The sequence below is a fragment of the Hippoglossus stenolepis genome, chromosome 19 (assembly GCF_022539355.2).
Source record: "Hippoglossus stenolepis isolate QCI-W04-F060 chromosome 19, HSTE1.2, whole genome shotgun sequence".
Taxonomy (NCBI): Eukaryota; Metazoa; Chordata; class Actinopteri; order Pleuronectiformes; family Pleuronectidae; genus Hippoglossus; species Hippoglossus stenolepis.
Genome location: NC_061501.1, coordinates 19,879,740 through 19,900,348, shown reverse-complemented (window position 1 = coordinate 19,900,348; position 20,609 = coordinate 19,879,740). Strand labels below are relative to the sequence as shown.

Here is a 20,609-nt window from a genome sequence, read left to right as displayed (position 1 = left end):
ATCCGGAAAACAACTGGAGCTGCAGTTCGACGATGTGAGAGGAGAGACTTTTATTACTATAGAGTGAGACAGAAACAAACAGCCTCGAACACAAGAGCACAACCAGTCATTTGTTTTTTAAATGTTTTTATTAACAGTGATTCCTTTCGTTTCAAACCCGATCGAAAACATTAAAACATTATGGTTCATCAGATTTTCTGGCTGCAGCAGCTGGAATGATCTGAGCCTTCAGAGGCGTTCATCATTCTGACTGTCCTTTGGCAAACGTGAAGGATTCCAGCAGCGGCGACGGAACTTGTCTCCTCCTGCATGAAGGGGAGCAAGTTCGGACTGGAAAGAGAATCTGGAAGTGTAGCAGCATGACACAGATTTCACAGAAAGCTGTCCTGAAACGTGATGCAAAAGGCCGATGTTGAGTTCTCTGGGTGAATGGTTCAGTGCGGTTGAACAGAAACTCTAACAGACACTTTAACCTTCAGTGGAAGAAGTTTGAAAACCCTGTTCAGATCCCACCTGAGGACATCCTCCAGTCTGCTGCCTCGGTCCGAGCAGAGGAGGAGACCAAAGAACACAGGACTGTCCTGCAGGAAGAGTCCATGACGCCCAAGTTGTGCTGCATCACAAAGTTCACACGCTAGTTAAGTGATGGCTTTTCAATGTGGCTTCAAGTTACCAAGACGATGGCTAAAGGCTCTTTTATTCTGCCTTCACGTACAAAGAGAGATTCATCTGTTTCAGACGATGTGACCGTCACTGCCCTCATACGTCCGTGTGTCCTCTACGTGGAAATGGTTGTTAAGAGATTCATCCTCTAGAGGGCAGCACAGAGGTGAGAGATTCTGACAAACTGAATCTAAAAGCCTGTTGTTTCTTTACGAACTCGAAAAGTCTCTCGTAAGAAAGTTCAGCCACAGTAGAAATGTCTTCCTCATGTTCTGTATTCATATCCGTGAGCTTTTAGAGGACGTGTACGAATACGAGCAAATGAGCGCAGAGCACAGAGAAAAGTCTCTCGCGCTGAAACGCAGAAGCAGAAGCAGAAGTACACAACACTTACACAAAACTCCTTTCTTATCGTCTTCTCTCAGTTCACCCAGTTTACTGGCGGATCGTACCAACTGTGCTTCCAGCTTTTCTCCTGGAGTCTCGAGGTTTTCCAGTCGAAGCGTCCAGAGCAGAGCTGGAACGTCAGGTTCAAACTTTACTTCTGACTGAAGTGGTCGAGGAGCAGCGGCTCTGGGTTTCATCATCAGTCTGCTCAAAATGAATATTAGGCTTCATCGTGATCATGGAGACGGAGGATGAGACTTTAAGTGGATTCTAGAAGGTGCTCGAGACAACGAGCACCAAACCAGCACCGACACTGGAACAAAACTGTCCCAGTCCGAAACTCCCACTGGATCTCAGCCTGAACAGAGCTGGAAAACCTTTATGTTATTGACATTATTGAAATAACCTGAAACAAGAATTAATCTCATGTGCGTTGGCAGAAGAAAAGTAAGAATTCCAAGCAGCACGAAGTTGGCAGCAGTTATGAGGTCGTTGTTGTTGCAGAGCTTTTTAAACTCGACCCAGAAATCCAGTTGAAGGTTTTTTCTGTAAAAGGCACCGAGCACGAGATTCTGCTTTCCAGTAAAATCTCACGGCTTCAGTTTGTTCTACTCTGTCTGTCGTCATGGAGATGAAACCAGTGGAATGATGTCAGACTTCACACAGGCCAACAGAGAGCTGGAGGATTTCCATGTTCCTCCGTGTCAGGGAACATCAGCTCTGGACCTGAGCTCAGCTCAGATGAAGCCTGGATCTTTGTTGTTTGTCTTCCTGTTGCTCATCTGGTCGTCCGGCTACTGGACGGCTTCTCATTTTCACACATCTCAGGAAACCTTGTGTCAGGAAGTGTGAGCAGTTATTTACAGTAGGTGGCGCTGTGATTATAGCAGGTCCCCAGTTCGACTGGCCAGACCTTTTACTTCATGTCTCTTCTCTCTCACCTACATGTCCAGTCTCTCTCCACTTCTGCTTCTATAATAAACACACAAAAAGCAGGAAACTAAAGAGGAAGGAAGGAAGTGGGAGGAAATAAGAAGACAAAAGAATGGAGATGAGCAGCTGATCTCCGTTGTCTCACCGTCTCACAGAGAGAGCAGGAACGTGTCAGTGAGGAAAGGGGAAATATGAAACTTTATCTTTTAAGAAGGAAACTCAATAAAACTCCAAACATGGTTTTAGATTTTATTATTTTGATGTAAACAAACCTTCTCATCTCCACGTCTGTAACACAAAGATTCTGATCAATTCGGTACAGTAGCTGTTGTGGAAAACTGATCTTGTGGTTCAGTCACTGCACTTCTGATGCAGGCTAACTGCCCCCCCTGTTTCCAGTCTTTATGCTCAGCTAAGCTAACGACCTCTGGCTGTAGCTTCATATTCACCATTAATGAGGAGGATCTTGTTAAGTCACTCAAATCAATATATTGTATTTAATGAGATGAAATTCTGTTAGAAACAAAGAATCTTCATAACTTTTAAAGGAGCTGTATGCGTATTGTTTTTAATAAAATTAGTCTCAAAATAAGTTACCTGCCTTCAAACACATCAGATTATTACACACCAACAAAATAATGAGTAAAGAACAGAGAACAAGTCAGTAAAGTTAAATCGTAGAGGAGTCGTGTGTCGTGAATACGTTTTACTTTATATGTACAAAGATGTTTTTCAGTTTCTCTTCAAACGAGAGAGTTTATTGAATCTCACTGAGACTAACTGGTTTAGAAGGAAACATCCAGGATCCATGATATGTTCCTGGTCCCAGTATCCAGGCCTCGTGCACAGTTCCAGATGGAATCTGCAGTGTTTGTCTCCTGGATGGACACAAAGTATGAGGACATCCAGAACCTGCAGCTTTAAGTCTGTGAACCTGCAGCAGGAAGTTCCTCCAGTTTAGACACAAGAGCATGTGTGAGATGTCCTGACGGGTCCAGAGCCAGTCACCGGCTCCAAAGTGTCCAAAAGCCACAGGAACACAATGGCTTGAAGAGTCCAGGTCCCTCCTCCTTCCTTTCACCTCCTCAGAAGTTCAGTGCCCCGTGATCTTTCTCTTCCTGTGCTCCTCCTCGCTCACTTGAACCCCCTCCATCCTGGAGGAGGCGGGTCAGGATGTTGAGGAGACGCTGATGGACGTCTCTGCCGCCTCCTGCTGCTCCTCCTGCTGCATCCTCTTCTTTTTCCTCCACACCTCCGTCTGTTTCCGAACACTCCTGCACCGCGCGCTGCAGCTCCACCTGTTGGGAGAAACACCGACATCTGTAAATCACTGACGGAAACTGACGGAAGCGTTAAAAACACTGGGAGAAGCACCTCACCTGCAGAGGGAGCCCTGCTTTGGCCCCGAGCAGAGTCGGAGAAAACCAGGGTCGGAAAATCTTCTCACAAATCACCTGAAGACGAGGGGGAAAAGACAAGTTTAGGAACAGAGGGATGAAAGTGTCCTCACTCCTCTTCTCCTTTGTTCTTCTCCTCTGTTGTTCATTCGTTTCTTCTTCTACCGGTTTTTATTTTCTTCTCTATCTTTTCTCTTCGTTCTTTTAAAGTTTGTTCGTTGATCTTTGTTGTTTTTCGTTTTTGGACTTTAATTTTGTATTTTTCCTCCTTGTTCACGATTCGTCCAGTGTTTGACGTGTTTGTGAATCACTTCCACACGACTCTCCTCCTGGAGGCTGGGACCTCGTATCAGATGTCATGTGACACAGGAGCCGGGTGATGAGAGTCTGTCCGGCGTCGTCATGGTGATGACGGTGATGTCCAGCTCGGCTTTGTCCCGGGGATTCCCCTGGAGTCTGACGGGCCCAAAGCTAATTCAGGTTTTTCTTTCATGAATTAAATTAAATGAAAATGAAATCAGACAAACGAAAAAGTTAAAATCCTGAAAACCCATGAGTGAAATGTTATTTTCAATAAATATTATTTTACAATAAATATCGTTTTTTTCAGATTTGAAGTAAATATTAATTAATACCATTAATCTATTTTTTAATGAATGAAAAGAAGCGTTTCAATCAGTTGTTTTTAATATAGAATAAATTAAAATGAATATTCACTACCGTCTATTATTTATTTATAGATGCAGATTTTTCTTTTACCATTTCAAATGAGGATTTTCTACATTAAAAAGAATTTGTGCCACAGTGTGAAATGTTTATTTGCATTTGGAGACAAACATGATAAAGAACATAAAGTGTCACCAAACAAAAACTATGAGATGAAATAACCTTTTAATTTATGGCAGATTGACGACAACTGTCTCCTGATTTATTTATTCTCCATCTTTCCTCTGGACATGAAACCTGCACTTTGATTTAAAAAATAAATAAATAAATCTATTTAATAATATGAAATAAATAAATACTGATAAATTAAAGCGTATCCATCCTCGACGCTCGACTGAACACATTCGTATAATTAAATGTTGTGAAAGATGGATCACTGAGTCTGGAACCGACGACCTTCTCATTTCTCAACCGTCTCATCAGGAGCGAGGAGGAGGAGGAGGAGGAGGAGAGAGGAGGAGGAGGAGGAGGGAGGAGGAGGAGGAGGAGGAGAGAGGAGAGAGGAGAGGAGGAGGAGGAGGAGGAGGAGGCTGGAGCTTCGAATTTCATTTTGTCGTCGACACAGCTCCTTGAAGATCAGATCTTTTGTTTCCATTTGACAAACTGATCAAACCTGTTCCGACCTCGGACGCTGCGTCGGAGGTCTTTGTGTGAAACAGCATTAACGTACAATGCTCCTCTCACCTGCAGGTTGCTGTTGCGGCGCCGGGGGCTGCACTTGCGTTTGCTCAGGATGCATCTGGACGAGCAGTCGAAGAAGTTGCAGTCGTCGTCGCTGCTGCAGTTCTGGTCCAGGATGTCCCTCATTTTGGGCTCAAAGAACGCCATGTCCACATCTATCGCCACAACCTTACAAATGTGAAAGGAAATCTAGAATTAACACAGTTTCCGTCCTGAGACGTTGTGTTCACAATAACACGAGGTCACCGTGATGTCATCAGTTCATCGCTGAGTCCGACTGAACATTTGAACCATATTTGACGAGATTCCCTCCCAGAGTTCTTCAGATATCAGCTTCCCAACGATGTGACGGACGGACACTCTGAAGATATGACGCCTTTTAATACTGAGACTATGACCAGAAGCTGTTTTCTACTTTTAGAGAAGACACAAATCTTTATATCTCTTCAAACCACACGAGGAACAAACTTCTTCTTTTTACTTCTCTCTGTTTTCATGTTAAACATCTCAGGACTTTGTGTTGGCCTCTGAAACAGTGACTTGTTCAATCTGATCCATGTCATCACACTAATCCTGCCAAACCACGACAGCTGAACTGGTTCACTTCCTCCACACCTTTGTGTTTTTAACTTTGTAACTTTAATCATTTGATCTCTGTGGTTCCCAGTCGAACCGTTTTAGAATTCTTCAGTTTGAGCGAGGAGCCTGAAAGGAGCCTGGAACCCTCATTCGTCTCTTTGGTTCTGAGAGCGAGCGATGACGAGTTATTATCTGAACGACAGAAGTTACAGTTTGAAGGAAGTGAAACGCTCTGATCTCCACCTCCTTCCAGAGGTCCTGATGTGGCTTCACTTTTGGGAGCTGTCCCATCGGCCATCTTTATTCACAGCCTATGATCTGGACGTGGACTCACCGTCAGGTCCGTCCTGATGGCGAAGTTCTCCGGTTTGATGTCACACAGGTGCAGTTTGTGGGTGAAGTCGTTGTCAAAGTGCCAAACCATGTCCAGAAAACTCAGCGCGATGCGATGCACCATCTCCCGGGCCGTCCACCTCCCGCGGGCTCCGCCTTGGTCCTGACCCCGCAGCCCAGAGACGTCCTCCAGGGAGAAGATGTTCTGGTCCCAGGCGTGTCCGGCAGACAGGAACTCCACGGCGTAGAAGTGACCGCAGGAGCCCAAAACCTTCGCCACGTGGACGCTGAGGTCCTGCAGGACTCTGAGGGACGGAGGGGGGAGGACGATAGAGTCAGAGAAACAATATATACAGACAGTTTTCATTTTCTAGTGGAGACGGCTGAAGGAAAACTTTTTACTGACACAGACACACACACACACACAGAGACACACACACACACAGAGAGACACACACACACACACACACACACCCACACACACACACACACACACACACACACACACACACACACACACACACGTCCTGCGCTCCACTTGTCACAGCAGTTCTGTCTCCAGGCCTCCAGATAAGCAGCCGGTCACCTTCTCCTCACCAGGTTTATTTTTGGACTCGCCTCTTTGTCCTCCAGATGTCACACAAACAACTCAAACAGATTTATGGAATCATGAAAACACCATTTGTCAAAACTACGACCCTGGTCTCACATCTCGTGGCCATTTGAAAGTCGGGGATGATCTTTTTGCTCAGACTCACTGGGTCTCTGTGGAGGAGGGGATGTGTGGCTCACCTGAGGAAGGTGTACTCCTCCTGCTGCAGCAGGGACCACAGGGACGCCAGCTCTGCTCTGGAGAAACTCTTGTCTTGGTTTTTCAGCTTCTTCCCCCACAGTTTGGCCAGAGAGCTGTTACTTCCTCCTCCTCCTTCCTCATCCTCGTCTTCCTCAGCCAGCCCCAGCGAGTTCCGTACCTGACATCAGAGGAAATATTAATATTGGTCTGTGAGATCAGCAGATGTATTTGAACCAAATGCCGAGGATTGGATGTGACTTACTTCGAGAGTGGCGTAGAAAACCACATCGAGAGGGGAGAGCTCCTCGGCTGTGTCCTGTCGAACAGAGGGACAGATTGATGGGATCATTATTTCTCCTGATCTGATTGAGCGACTGGAAACGAAGCTCAGGCGTCACCTGGTAGTCCAGTATTCCCAGAGGCTCGTACGAGGAGAAGTTCTCCAGCTTGGACTTCAGGATGATGGGTTTTCCTCTCCATCGAGCCTCGATCACCTTCTTCCCGTTCTCGTAGTAGAGGCAGCGCTTGTACTCGACCAAGCCGAGCACGCACAGGTCCTCGCACATGTCCCCCGTCACCGAGCCGTCGCCAAACTCCAGACACTGAAGGACAGAGCAGAGGTCACAGGACAGACTGAAGGTGTCCACATTTACCTTTTTACTCAGGTGGTGGAAAATTACATTCACATGTCAAATAACATTTTAAATGCTTCGATACAAACGTCTCCAAACTCACGTGTTACTCACGCCCTGTCCACACTAATGCTGATATTTACAGTTTACACGCAAACTGCATTCAAAGTCACTAAAACTGAGATTTTTACAAACGTATGAATCCTGTGCCGGTGGAATAAGCTTCAGGGAGCAGCTGGTACGATGGACATGAAAGTCGACATGTTGGTAAAGAGTCAAAGTTTTAACAAGGAACAAAGTTGAGCTGAAACTTCTCGTTCTTTCACCGATGCTTCTTCACATCAAGTGACTTTTTCAGAACAGGTTAGATTTTCATCTCCTCTCGAGCTTTGTAGTTTCCTTCCTGTCGGCTCAATGCGACGTGAAACCACCTCTGCATGTGTTTTACTTTCTCTTCAGCCGAAGCAGAGGATTCTACTTCTGAGCAAACGCAGTCACGAGCTCACAAAGCGACACGGAGACGTGCACACGCAGCCTGTGTAGTGTCGGAGCAGCTCAGCGTCCAGGAGGCGTGAGGGACGAGGTCGGGGATTAGCCCCGTTCTGGTCCGGATTACCTGGCTAATCCTCTCACTGGGCCGCCAATCCAACACAAACATCAGGCAGTAAGAAGGTCAGAGACCTCGACACACACCTGCTTCACTAACTCCTCTTCTCATGCTGGGAACATAACTACTGTGTGAATACAGAATAAAACACCTCACCTCATTTGTAATGAAAACTACACTCGTGGTTCGTGGGTTCGTTCGAAATGAGGGAAAAGTCAAGAAATGGGATCGAGATGGAGTGGAAGTGTCGGTGGAGACCTGGTCCATCACTGAAGAGAAACACCTTTCAGATGCACAGCTCCGGAAGGTTTTCAACTCTGACGTCAGAAAACGATCTAAAGATATGACGCAGATTTAACTGATCCAGATCAATGTAATAAGAGTCGTGGGAATGGAGGAATGTGACAGACGTTAGAGGACAGAAGGAAAAGAAGAAGAGATGGTGGAGGACAGACGTGAGACCGATGAGAGATCATCTTTCACCTTCACACACTTCATACGTTGCAGGGGACTCTTTAGATAATGTGGACATTTAGCTCTTGGTCTGTTTCCTGACTCGTGAACATCTGCAGATGGTCCGTGAATCCAGACGTGAGTGGATGTTAACATTTCCCAGTGACACGCTCGGCCGGCTGGAGCCGCTCTGCTCACAGGAGCCACAAGAACAGAGTTTCCTCTGGTTTCACTGTTTCACCTGAGACCCTCAGGACGTGAGGAGCTGATCTGAAACATCTGTAATGAGAACTGGAACATCTGCAGAGAGAGGTGGCAGCTGCACCTGTCCTCTCTGTGTGTGTGTGTGTGTGTGTGTGTGTGTGTGTGTGTGTGTGTGTGGGTGTGTGTGTGTGTGTGTGTGTGTGTGTGTGTGTGTGTGTGTGTGTGTGTGTGTGTTGATGCACTCAACAGGAGAGGGAGGGGAGGTGTTGACAGTCAAAGGAGACTCTGCAATTATTACTATCCCCTCCCCAATCTTTTGAATAATACTTCCTGCTGCCTCACATCTCAGTGAAAGATCGCCATTGTTCAGTGTGTGTGTGTGTGTGTGTGTGTGTGTGTGTGTGTGTGTGTGTGTGTGTGTGTGTGTGTAGTTAGTGTTTGTGAAGCAGCAGCAGCAGGTTGTCGGGTCCGACTCGTTCACACCAGCAGGAACATGTGGGAACATCAGGCGAGGGGCGGAGCCTGTAGAGCAGCAGGAGGCCGGACATGACGTATAAACTCTGCTGTGGAAAGATCAGTGTTGTTGTTTACAGCTCATCCACACCGGCGTCGGCCCTCATCACCAGAAGATCTGGAACCTCCTCGTGTTTCCAAGTGGACGTCTTCGTCTTCGTCTTCGTCTTCTACGACCTCCTCCAGTTCAGCCGTCGTCTTCCTTTGTGCAGTTTGCATGTTCTCCTCGTGTCTGCTTGGTTTTTCTCCTCCCACAGTCCAACACGTGCCGATTGGCCGTCAGGTGAACCGGAGACTCTCCAGGTGTCCATGTGATGTGAATGGTTTGTCTCTGAATGTCTGCCCTGTGATTGGCCGACCCGTCCAGGATGCACTCGGCCTCTTGCCCAGTGACGCTGGGATTGGATCCAGCTTCATAGATAATGAGTGGGGGATTTTTTGGGTGGTTTTCGCGTCTGAATTTCAGGTCAGGGCTCCAAACAGAATCCAACTGATCTTTCATGAGCTACAAGTTTGAACTGGGTTTCCTTAACCTCATCTCCCAGCTCCTCGTCTGATGGGACCTCCTGTCAGAGTTCTGACAGGAGGTCTCCCGGCGGTCTGGGACATCTGCACACATCTGCAGCTCGGCAGCTTTCACATATCCGCTCTAAGTCCCTGGATTTTCTCCACCTTGCATCACATCCCACTCTCCAGCTGCTTCCTCCTCGTCAGCCCCGCAGCCTGTGCACGGTCCCAGCAGGAGAGGATCATCATTCTGTGAGTGTGTCTTTGTGTGAAACATCTGCATGTATTTGTGTGTGTTTGCATGAGGTTAAGCTGCGTATCTACTGAGCAGCCTCTGTGTTGGTAAGAGGGGGAAACATTGTCTTTGCCCGGTGGTTTAAACACGTTCATTTAAGATGGAACAGACAGAATTCAGATTCAAATCATCATCCAGGAGTTTTTCATCCTGAAGTCTTTTCATCATTTCATGACCTGTTGACCGATGAAGTAAAAGTTCAGTTTTCACTTGACCTTTCCTGAACAGAGTTAGAAAGCACGAGTTGACTTTGACGCTTTGACCTGACGTTGGTTTAGTTTTTATTTTAGTTCGACCTCTGAAGACTTTTTCAACCTCAAACATTTGGAACAAAGTCTGATAAATTGTGAAGTTGACTTTTGTCAGTTTGAGCTTTGATTTCATGGCTGTTGGTTCTTTTCGTGTGTTCACTTCATCCATCACTTCTTCAGAGCCTCTCCCAGTACGGGGAATCGGACTGGTGCTGCTTGGAGTTGTTGGTCTGTTGTGTTGTGTCGATCCAGCTGCTGATGGGAGACGCACCAGATGTGTGTCTCCACGTGGACAGATGTTCACATTCCAACCAGTGGCTGCAGAGGAGGCGTCCAGCTCTGACACATCGTCTCGGCGTGGACGTCATGAGCGGCGGCGTCCGGATGAACAACGTGGATTCGATTAAGACGCTAAATCGTCTGAACCTGAAGTTCTCGGAGCAGCCGATTCACCGAGTGTTTATTGGACCGACTCCCCTCCAGAGGACGACAGAGACAAATGGGCACAGGAAGCAAATGAGCTCCAGACGGAAACATTAAGATCTGTAAATGAACTCGGGTCCTGAACGAATCTGGTTTTAAATGTCACCGAGTAGCAACAAACAGCTGGAGCTCATTTATACACATGTGTATTTTCACCCGTCACAATCAACGAGAGCGGAACGGCTCCTGTCAACAAGATGATTCTCTTCTGAGTCTTTTCTTCCTTCCACAGATTCTTCTTTCCTACAAATGTCTTCTATCTTCCTTCTTTATTCTCTCATCCTTTCAACCTGACCCGTTATTCTCTTTTATCTCCTCTGTTCATTTATTTTTCTCTTGGTTCCTCCCACTCTTTTGTTCTTCCGTCCTTCTCTCCTTCATTCTTCTCCCCTTTCTGTCATTTCGTCCTATTTCTCTTTTCTCTCTCCTTCTCGTCTTCCTATACTTTCCTTCCTTTCCCTCTTCACCTCATCTGAAACCCCGACCGGAGACTCCTGTATATTCACAGTTGATACCTGGTTTCATTTTCCTGTGAGTCCTTCTCCTTCCTTCTCCTCGGAGCTCTTCCTCGGAGCAGTCAGAGAAAGACGAGACGTGTCCGACGTCTCGTCCGCAGTGAAAGAAGTTCTTTGTTGTCCCGCTCTCACCATTACATTCCACGATGGTAAAACCCGAACACACGAGGAACATTAAAAGGCCTTAATGACATTCCTGTGTGTGCTGAGCCTGAAGGCCTCGGCCGACTGAGCGAGCAGCGACGCAAACAAAGGTCGAACGGTTTGTGGACAAAACTACTGAAAAGTTTTTGTCTGAACTTGCTGAAGTCGTTAAGGTTTTTCAGGGATCATGAGCCTGAAGCATGTTTCTCTGGAAGTGCAGTGATGTGTTTAACTTTCTGTGAATCTAAAGCTTTTTAAAGTGCAGTGCTGGAGGGACTTTAAAGCTCCGGTGTGTAAGAGTCAGGTGAAAGGATCTGTAGTTAGAAGCTGAATAGAGATGTTGTTGTCTTTACTTTAGAATGGGCCATTTATATTTACATACTTTATTATAAATACTTTATATTTACATACTTTAATATATAAATACTTAATATTTACCTACTTTATATTTGCATACTTTATATTTAAATACTGGAGGCTTCAAAATGTCGGCTCACTAACCAGTGGGTGAAGAATCTCAGGGTCGACAGTTGGTTAAAAGCAGAAGTGAAATTCAGAAACGTCTGGAACAGGCCTTGTGGTTCTCCAGATGTTGAATGACCATGTGCAGCACACGCTGCCTCGGCCGTGTCTGTATGCGGATGGTGATGGATCTACTGTGGGCCTACCCCAGACCACAGCGGCTTCACCATCATTCTTTCCAGACGTTTCATCACCACAGACGTCAGAGCGAGGGAATCTTTTCTTTCGGGTTTCAGGCCAGATGACTTCCTTTTCCCTCACTGCTGCTCCATGTTGCCTCCACAGATCTCTGCACGATGTGGCACCAGGCTGGTGTTAAGCTGCACTACTGCTTGTTGAGGCTGAGGCACTAAAACCCTTCATCGAGCGCTCTCCCTCTAATGCCAGCAAATGGAAATACATGTTCACAGTGTGAACAACAAATCACGTCATTAATTGCAAGCTGATCAGGTTGATTTGACTCGTTCTCTCCCTGGAAGACGACCACAGACAGTAGCTGGTGCATCGTCCTACACAGTGCCCCCTACAGGCCAAAGACTCCAGAGACGCTTGAGCCAAACGAGTCTTTGAGAAAAACACTGGACCCAAACATCTGTTCTGTTCTGTGGCCGGACGAGGGGAAAGGAAGCTTCCTGTGTGGGTTGATAAAGAGCGATTTGAGTGAAAAAGCATCACTGTCACCGTCAGCTCTGAAACAAGTGATGAATCAGCGGTGGCAGGAGGTCAAAGGTCATGTCCAGTCATGTACAGTATCCCCACAAGTCTGCAGTGAATCCACACCTCATAAATGCTCCTGTTGTTCTGAGCAGGACGAGAACAATAGTGAGACTTTTACAGCCTGTGAAATGTTGGAGGTGTGGGCTGAATGGCTCGTATTCACTGCTGCACGTACACAATGTGCACACACACACACACACACACACACACACACACACACAGCGTGGGTGGACCAGTTGAACTCTGGTTTAGTTCAGTGGAAGTGTAGGCTGATCTCACAGCTAGTGACTCCACAGCTACAGGCCACAGCTCAGTCTGCACCAGTGTTCCTCTGCTAATGAACACACACACACACACACACACACACACACACACACACACACACACACACACACACACACACACACACACACACACACACACACACACATATTTTCCATTAAACGCACACACACATCTTGCACTGAGCGTTCTGGCAGCAGCGAGCCTCCATAATGAGCCGACGAGCAGGTGACTGGTTTTTACAGCTGTTGCACTCCACACTCAACCGTCCGATGATAAACAGCAGCACAGAGAGAAGCATCGTACACTGCTGCAGTGACTTGACAGCCGGCCACCAGGGGGCGATCAAAGGAATCGGCTTCACTTATGAGGAGCATCTTTATTTACGGTTTATGATTGAGACTCAGAGGCTGAAAGTCACAAACCACATCGAATTTAAATAAATCCAGTAAAACTGTTTGCTGCCAAAAGGCCTGAAGTGAAGAAGAAAGCTGTTAGACACACACACACACACACACACACACACACACACACACACACACACACACACACACACACACAACATAATTCAGCCAAAGTGCTCATCAGCTGCCATCTCTCTCCGCAGGCGTCACTTTATATATGAACTCGGGGGGAAATACATAATAACAGTGGTTAAAGAAACACGTCTGCCGGCTGCGCCTCTGCAGTAAAAACAGAAACAAAGAGTTGGTTCAGTTCAGAAATGTTGAGTCAGAGGTTTTTCTGCCAAGATAAGAAGGAGAAATATTTGCGGACGATAAGAACGGACCTATATCGGTTTAAAAAAGTCTGTGAACGTTTTCTCAGTGATTAACGGAGCATTACGCTCGATTTGCCTTTTAACTACAAATTGCAGATAATTAACGTCACAGGTCTTAATTTTCCAGAACACACCATCAGTTGATCCCCAGTTTCTCCTCCTGTCAGCAGCCGGGGCCCCCCTGGACCCTCCGGGGCCCCCCTGGACCCTCTGGGGCTCCGTGAAGAGGGCTGCTGGAAAATCATTCATGCTTGGATCTGCGTTGCCCTTTGTGTTGGCTTCATCAGGTTGTGACCTCTAATGTGGTGTGACCTCTAATGTGCACTGGGAAGGTTTGTGGACGAGTGTGAAGCGGCCGAGATGAGAGTCACAACCTTCAAGTCCGAAGTCAATGTTCTCGGTGGATCTTTCTGCAGGTTGGAGGTGAGTTGCTCTCCGAGAGTTTTAGTATCTGGGGGTCTTGTTTACGAGTGAAGGGGAAATGGAGCGGGGACGTCTGGGAATCCCTACTACACTACCTCCACAACCCGGGCACAGACAAGAAAAAGAATGAAGGAAGGATAATAGACCTGAGAGCAATGTCTGCCTAGAAGGAAGGAAGTTGATCTGAAATGTTTGGATTGCTCCACACCCGACTGTCACAGTAACACACCTCACACAGAGCTGCACTTTGTTGTGTTAGCGTCCTGCAGCGCGGCTGAATACTTCATGAGCTACAATCAGCAAGTCGGAGCCGCTTTGTGCCGTGTTTTGGCCTCGGGCTTTAAAACCTGTCAAAACACACAGAGACGCTCTTAAAGAGAGCGTGATGAAGAGGCGGGATTCATGCAAATGTGCACACACACACACACACACACACACACACACACACACACACACACACACACACACACACACACACACACACAGGCTGCAAACAAAGGGGCTGATTCAGTTTCCACATGGAACAGAGGTAACAACATAACTAGCCTCGGCTGATTTTGATCTACGAGGCTCATGCAAACACTCATAGACACACACACACACACACACACACACACACACACACACACACACACACACACACACACACACACACACACACACACACACGCACTCTTCTAACAACACTTGCATTGTGGCTCCTCCCACACTTGTCAGAACTTCTTCTTTTGGACCAAAAACTGTTTCAAGCATCTCAAACTACAGAGAGTTACTTCACATCTCATTGAGCTGACGCTTTTATCCAGAGCGACTCACAACAAGTGCATGAACCATGAGGAACAAACCAGAACAACAAGAATCAAGAAAGTACAAGTTCTTCAAGAAAGCCAAACTACAAAGTGCTGTAAGTAAGTGACATGTAAGTGCTACTGAATGATTAGTTTAAACTTTTATTCAAGCTATAGTCTGAAGAGGTGTGTCTTTAGTTTGAGCTGGAAGATGTGTCCTGATGTCCATGGGGACACCAGTCCTACAGGGCTCCAAACCGTTCTCCTGCGTCTTCTGGCTGTGACACGGAGACGGTGGAGCGGCTGTTAGCGGCTGGTTCAGGGTCAGTGGTGGCTTCAGAGAGAATAACAGAGAAGACGCCATGTTGATGGTGTTCAAACGGCTTCGTTGTGACCCTGAAGGCCTCGTCGCTGGTACGCAGCTCTCGTCTCTCTCTCTTTTTAAAAGACTCTGTTCTCATCTCTCTCTCTCTCTCTCTCTCTCTCTCTCTCTCTCTCTCTCTCTTTTTAAAGACTCTGTTCGCATCTCTCTCTCTCTCTCTCTCTCTCTCTCTCTCTCTCTCTCTCTCTCTCTCTCTCTCTCTCTCTCTCTCTCTCTCTCTCTCTCTCTCTGAACACAGACCAGCAGAGGTGATGATGATCTGATCCACAGTCATATTTCATAATGAATAACTGTGTAATTCTTCTCGGATGTGAGTAAAGTGCAACATGGCAGAAGACAGATGTGTGTGAAATCAGAACGACACTAACAGATGACCTAACATCTGTTTTGAACCCGCTCCGGAGCAGCTGTTCTCTTCATGCTTATCGGATGTTGTTCTGCAAATCCTCAAACACTCCGAGAAGCTGAAGAGACTTGGACTCTGAAGGAGTTTATTGTTTGCAGGTGTGAAGGTTCTGAGGTTCGCTGTTCGATTAGAAATGTTTGAATAACAGATGAGCTGAGTCGCTTCATTTGTTTTAGTCTCAACATCAGCATCGTAAACCATCAGAGTGACACATGTTCTCGTTCAGGACTCGTTCACACCTGGTTTGTTTCAGAGCTTCAGACTCTTCAGTCTGAACCTGAACATCAGGTGTGAAAGGTTCCTCAGAGCAGAAGAGGAGTTCTGGGTCTGGATCAAACTACAATGTGGAGCGAGTCACTGCGGCTGCAGGTTGTTTCTGAGAGTTTGTCTAAAGCCACGAAAACAGAAAACTTCAGATCAGCCTGAAGGAGACAATCAGCTGTTATTATCCTCTGGAGGCAGTGAGCAGCAGATATCTGGTCTGAGATGGTTCTGGGCGAATCTCTATTCACAGCTATCTGCATGTGAATACACTCAAAAGTTGAGTTTCAGTCTTTAGCCTGAAGGTGAAGCCGTTTGTTTCATCAGCAGAAATCATGTTTCCTCTGACGTGTCATAAATATGAAGCGTGTTAGTGTCAGAGTTCAGCTTCACTCTCAGACCCAGGATCTGCCAACAGCTGCTGACTTCATCTTCAGCTCACAACCAAGTGCAGAGCCAGACTCAGGAAGTCGGGGATTCTCCATCCATCCGCCTCCATTAGCACTTTACACCTTTCTTCATTAATCATTCATTCATTTTCAGAGCAAGAAGATGGACTCGGATCAAACCCATATGTTCACATATCAGCAGAATTCAATGTAAATCTTATAAAGTATTTCTACTTTTTGAATCCTACTCATCAAACAGGCAACGTGTGCGTTAACTGTCGATTTAAAACTCTTTGCAGAACTTTGCTTTTACTCAAGAATCTTTCTGTGATTCTCCAGCGTCAGAGACGTGAGCACCCCCCCCACGCCCTCGGGCTCTTCAGCTCGTCACGCTCCAACGTCAGGTTGGTTTTCAGTGTCGGCACGTTCACAAACCTTCACAGAGATAATCAGGTGTCTTTAAACCGTCCAGTGTAACAGCCGTGTCATGATTCATCCTCCGGGAACCTTTTGGGACTTTTTATTTACGATTGGACACTTTTTATAAATATGGTTTCATGAATTCTACTCCCCAGTTTCCAAAGGGATACGTGTGTCTTTAGAAGAAAAGATGGAGACTCTGCGTTGATCATCATTTCTGAAGAAGAAAGCTTCTGTCTATGTGTCACTGACAGAAGTGACCGTCGTCCTGCATGTGGAGTTTCGGTCAAAGGAATTGCATCAATGACTTCTGCAGGAGGTCGTGAACATATAAATGTTCCAGGTTAGATTCCTGAAGAGTATAGCTGCACTTTAAATAAACCTGCTGCTCTCTGCTGCCGTTAAAGAACAAACCAGGCAGCGTCAAAAAACAGACGGAGGCCATAAAAAATGCATCGTCAGGCCATATATAGGCAGAGGAATGCCAGAGACATGCAGGGACAGGGTGAGAGCAAGCAACAGATCAGCGATTAGACCGTAAAGAGTCCGGGGATCCAGAGGATGGAGAGACAGACGGTACAGCTTTCTGGATCTGTCTCTGATATGAGTAAAGTCCAGTAACTTATGTGACATACGAGATGTACGACCACAGGTTCAACCTGAACATCAGCAGGACTTCTAACTGGAACACAGGAGTGAACTTCAGTGGTTCTACAGAGATCAGTGGATTCACTGTCAGAGGGAATACGACTCCACTGTGATCTGTGTTTTCTCATAAAGGACAAATGCAGCTTTTGATGGATGGAAGATGGGTGGATGGAAGTCGCCATCGTCTCCAAACTCGATGTTTAAGTTGGATTTCGGTCATAAGACAAATCTACAGCTTTGATTTCCCTCATTTGTTTTGTGACTGGAATCCCAAGTGGAGCAGCTTCCAGCCGAGCAGGTTCCCAACAGGGTATTTTTAGTTTGTCTCATGGGATCATGGCTCCGACAGAGAGGACAACAAACATCAAACTTCATGATCATTTATTAAACGTTTATCTCAGCGAAACGTTCAGATCTGTCATTAGAATCTGGAACGAGGCTCCTGACATCTGTCCATCCATCCATCCATCCATCCATCCATCCATCCATCCATCCATCCATCCATCCATCCATCCATCCAAAATGTTCAGTTTCTGTTGTTTTCTGTTAAACCTTGAGGAGTTACCTTCTCTGACCTCAGATCAACGTGGTGATTCTTATAACGTGAAGAATTTGTTCACTCTAATCGTGATATTCCTTTTCACTTCTGCTTCTCTAATTCAGAGGCAGGTTACAAAGTGTTGAGGAAGGAGGGATGAGCGTACAGGAAGAGAAAGAAGAAGAGGATGATTGAAAGACTTGTGTTCACTTTACACCTGAGGCCATCGAGACAAGTCTGAACCGCGGCCGCTGAGAAACCTGAGCCGTGATCCGGTAGCTCGGCGTCGACAGCAGGATTACCTGTCAGTCAGCGAACACAACACAAGGGTTCCGTTGTTAAATCTCATCTTCAAGCGTATTTTCAGAGAAGATGAATTAGTGCAGCGAATCGTTCATTCAGCAGACGTGCATCTGTTCTGCATTACTGCGCCTCAGCAGCCACATTAGCCTCTGGAAACTCAAAACCTCCGTCAGCTGCTCTGTGGTCGATGCTTCAGCAAACACTGTGTTGACTTTGGAAGGTTAATGTGGGATTTCTTCAGTTTCCACTTTGGATCCGTGAGATCTCTGATATCAGTCTGCGTGACGGAAGAAAGGATTTGTCTCTGAATCTCTGTGTGACTTTGATTAAACTCAACAACAGCAACAGTGTTTATTTGCCACAGTTCATCACAGAATGCGGCCGCAGCATTTCTCAATAAGGCGGAAAAGGAAAAGTCCGAGTGGGAGGAAAGTTTCCAGTGACAGAGAAGTTCAGGTTTAAAGCATCAACTTCATCGTCATCAGAGAGAAAGAAGAAAGACTCGGTTTCCGATACGAGACGTAATAATGTTATAAGTTAGCTCAACGTTAATCTGGACGGACAACGTGTCTCCACTTCCCTCCGTCGAGCTACATTACCCACTCTCGACCAATCAGGAGTCAGACTCAGCCGTCAATCATGACGTCTCAACTCATTTTTATATCATGAAAAGATCAGGACTTTTTTGGCAGAACAAATAAAAACAATAGTAATAGATCTGGAAAATGAAGAGGAAGAGAGCGTTTTGTTATCTGTGTTTACCCACAATGCACCAGTATATGCTGCACTAGGTAAGGCAGCGGGGTCATTAAGAGCTACTGACCTCTGGCTGTTTGTCCCCACCCACCTACTGTAACCGTCTGTCCAACGGGGGGCGGCAGGATTCTCAGAAGACGAGACAGACGAGGGTTCGGTCTGTAAACAGGAGCGAGGCCTCTGCATGTTTCTGTCCCATTAACTGAAATGATCGTTTTCTAAATGGGTCTGTGGCAGTGAACTCGCTGCTGCAGAAACACAATGTGATGGAAGGTGGTGACGGATCCGAAGACACTCAGATATCAGATGATTGAGGCTCTGATTGAATGGATAGCACCAGGGCCAGAGTGTGTTAATACTGTGAACATTATCCAATAATTCTACTACTACAGTAATATCACTTCTCAACATCAAATGGGCAGAGTAAGTGCACAGAACCAAACCGCTGCCACACTGATGCTCGTGACTCACCAGTCTCTGCAGGATCCTCTTGCTCTTGTCATCGGTGCAGTAGTCGGACATGATGCTCCTGTGCACCAGAACCAGGCCGTTCAGGAACAACCAGGAGCCGAACCAGAGCAGCGCGAACACCAGGGTCCCCCGGCGGGACCACAGCCGGAGGCCCAGCCACCTGAGCAGGCACATCCTGCCCCCGCCCCGACCCCCTCCACCTGACACCACTCCTCCAGGGAGCATGCTGGTCGTCTGGATAGTCGCTGAATACTCCGTCTAAAAGGGGTCCAGCTGCAGAGAGAAGCAACAGAACTCGAGATTCCAAAACGCTCTGTTCAACAATAGAACCACTTCAGGAGAAAAAGGTCAAGTCCACTTCTGAGCTCATGTCACTCAGATCCTGTCGATCTTCTCATCCTCTGTGTTTCAGTCAATTTGTTTAAAAGATAATAAATGACATCATCAGCATGTCGTCAGCACCTGCGTCTTTATATCTCCCATGATCCTCTGCAGGAAGTTATGGTGGAAATCCAAGATCCAGAAATGTGCGTTCAGTCATGAGGAAAATCCTTTTTCTCTGCGTCCCTCGGACTTTGTCAAATACTTTAACATGAAAACAGAAGAAGAGTAAAGTCCGTAATCATCCAATCAGAGCAACAGGTTCCAGAAGCTGACAGTCCACAGCTCTGACCTCCAGCTCGGCTCCGTGGCTTTTCCAGAAGAACTATCTGCTGGAGGTTTAGTTTTTCCATTCTGACATGTTGTCTTTATAAATCCGGCTGGTTGATGTATTTTCCTCACAAATGTTGAGCAACAGGAAATAACTGAGCAGCACCGTGTGATGAGCGGCCCGTCGCAGCACTGGACACACACAACACACAATATGTGAACTGTGAAATACAGAAACACACTCATGCACATTTACACACATTTACAGTGTTGTCCTCCTCGTGGTGTTGCACTTCAAACATCTGGTGGGTTTAGGTCTTCGAACTGGAAAGATCTCAGATCTCTAATATCCTGCAGCATGGGAGCTTCTTAACGAGCACCTCGAATCAAAAATGGACGAATTCAAGTTTCCTGGATGTCAGAAAATAGAAAAAGTCTTTGTTGGTGTCGGCGGAGGAGTTGTTTGTCCTGAATGGTGGAACGTTGTCCTTGACGTGTGACAGATCTGTGACAAGAGGAAAAGAGTCGCTGCTTTAGAGCTTTACTCAGATGAAGAAACAAGTCTGAATTAATAATCAATGATTTTGCCTCAAAGAAAAAAACAATTAACACTCGGAGAAACTCGGATGATCAAAGTAGCTTTCGTGCACTTGAATAAAACAGCTAAAGGATTTTCACATGTTCTGAATGGTGCAGGTTTCTCTGCAGATCGGTGGGAACCTGACGATATCTGTCTTCTCTCCGTTTGTCTGCAGAGAGCTGAGGAGTGTCGGAG

General features: G+C 46.4%; 1 protein-coding gene and 1 long non-coding RNA gene across 6 annotated transcripts in view; one reads left to right on the top strand and one right to left on the bottom strand.

Moving 5' to 3' along the window:
- Positions 1-2,218: 2,218 nt before the first annotated feature.
- The window catches only part of dipk1c (divergent protein kinase domain 1C), a 20,731-nt gene continuing 2,340 nt past the window's right edge, over positions 2,219-20,609 (bottom strand). For 4 of the 5 annotated variants that reach the window (XM_047344614.1, XM_035142137.2, XM_047344615.1 and 1 more), the window contains 8 exons: positions 19,184-20,339; positions 6,891-7,094; positions 6,755-6,808; positions 6,492-6,670; positions 5,701-6,004; positions 4,791-4,955; positions 3,363-3,437; positions 2,219-3,281 (listed from right to left, as the gene is read on the bottom strand). In XM_047344614.1, coding sequence (XP_047200570.1) covers positions 3,069-3,281; positions 3,363-3,437; positions 4,791-4,955; positions 5,701-6,004; positions 6,492-6,670; positions 6,755-6,808; positions 6,891-7,094; positions 19,184-19,408 — 1,419 coding nt within the window. In that variant the 5' untranslated portion in view covers positions 19,409-20,339 and the 3' untranslated portion in view covers positions 2,219-3,068. Of the gene's footprint in view, positions 3,282-3,362; positions 3,438-4,790; positions 4,956-5,700; positions 6,005-6,491; positions 6,671-6,754; positions 6,809-6,890; positions 7,095-11,597; positions 12,707-19,183; positions 20,340-20,609 lie in introns of those variants that run through there. The other variant, XM_047344617.1, reaches the window with a different exon arrangement.
- LOC118098387 overlaps positions 14,570-20,609 on the top strand; it is an 11,817-nt gene continuing 5,777 nt past the window's right edge. Inside the window, exon 1 of the long non-coding RNA XR_004694167.1 lies at positions 14,570-14,725. This is a non-coding gene — a long non-coding RNA (uncharacterized LOC118098387). The remainder of the gene's footprint in view (positions 14,726-20,609) is intronic.